The 1,395-nt window shown below is 36.1% G+C and overlaps 1 protein-coding gene across 3 annotated transcripts in view; it reads right to left on the reverse strand.

Moving 5' to 3' along the window:
• Nucleotides 1–1,164, reverse strand: part of LOC118339792 (N-chimaerin) — a 17,713-nt gene extending 16,549 nt beyond the window's left edge. The window contains exons 1-2 of one of the 3 annotated variants that reach the window (XM_035677539.1): nucleotides 1,106–1,164; nucleotides 692–795 (exon numbers count right to left, since the gene is read on the reverse strand). In XM_035677539.1, the coding sequence (XP_035533432.1) occupies nucleotides 692–710 (19 nt within the window). In that variant the 5' untranslated portion in view covers nucleotides 711–795; nucleotides 1,106–1,164. The other 2 variants (XM_035677541.1, XM_035677540.1) reach the window with 2 other exon arrangements.
• Nucleotides 1,165–1,395: the final 231 nt, after the last annotated feature.

The following is a 1,395-nucleotide window of genomic DNA, read 5'->3' on the forward strand; positions in this document are numbered from 1 at the left end:
CACTCACAAGGAAGCAGACATAACACATCGACTGCTGACAGGTCTGGAAGGACAATTGTGAAGCACTTTTTTGTGTTTTTTTTAAGCTTTTTTTCTAGTTATTCCACAGATTAAGGGTTAATATGAAAGCTTACCAAAATAAGACGCCATGGTGTCATTCAAAAAGAAAGAAATAAGACTAATGTTACTTGTTAAACGCTCGCAAGGAGATCTTGCACTTATGAATAATCGGTCTAAAGAATTAAAATACGACAATTTAAAAAAAGCTCTATTAAAAAGGCAAAAGTTCTGCAAAGTACATTATAATTTAACTGTACTTTAAGTATCAAAATAAAGGTATTCTTTATGGGGCAGAAGATGTTCATATTGTTATATATTATCTAATTACTGCTGATTCATTACAGCCCTTTAATGTTTTAACAGGTCATTGCAAAGCTGATTTAATTAAGTTACACACTGTTGTTGAATAGTTTAATCTATAAAAGTGTTTCATAATTGCATTTAAGCTCAGTTTCCACTAGTGCCCTCTCCCAGTTTCACACAAAATACATTAAATAAACTCGTTTATAGTGACATTATCTTTTAAACTGTGCATTAATGTACCAGTCACAACCAAAAGCATTAACACAGAGGATTAATTCACTCTTATAGGAGCACAAAGGCCCAATATCTGAGGCGTGATGCTGCTCACCAAAAACATTTAAGGCCATCTTGATGATGAAGATTAGGAAGATGATGAACAATTAACCAGCAGATCCAAATTCCCAGCAAAACGGACCCACTTTAGTTTGAATCCTGAGAGAAAAACACACACACACACGTTAAAAGAAGCAGATTAAAGTGAAAGTATGAGACTGCAGCGGAGTAACGGCCGACAATAAACGACGGTTAGAAAGAGAGCTAACCGTTGGTTGCTGGGCTACGAGGGTAGAACGTCAACGGTTGTTGTTGTTGTTGGTTTTTTTTTGTTTCTTTTTTTTTTTTTACACCACAACGAGAGGAAAAAACACTTGTTTTGAAGTGTAAATAAAGTGCAAAAAGCTGCACAGCAATCACGGGATTATACACCGGTTTATTAATCTAACGGTTAGCTAATAATACTCACACTCACATCCATTCTACGTTGTGGTCGCCATCTTGCTGCGTCACGTGAGCCGTTTCGCCCTCTCTCTCTCTCTCTTTCTCTCTCCGGGGTAACTATGGCAACGTACATTGCTGATGCTACTTCGTGGCAAGAGAGACGTCGTCATTCCCCATTAAAAATATATATTTTTTTTTTAAAGTACAATATAGTTAACTTGTGTTATATTGTGTAAGTAAATGTTTATGTTTTTAAAAAGAAAAAAAATGTTTTAAGGGAAGCGAGCTGGCTAATTGGACACGGTCACTCGTACG

The sequence above is a fragment of the Morone saxatilis genome, unplaced genomic scaffold (genome assembly GCF_004916995.1).
Source record: "Morone saxatilis isolate NCDOM2014 unplaced genomic scaffold, NCSU_SB_2.0 Contig6, whole genome shotgun sequence".
NCBI lineage: Eukaryota > Metazoa > Chordata > Actinopteri > Moronidae > Morone > Morone saxatilis.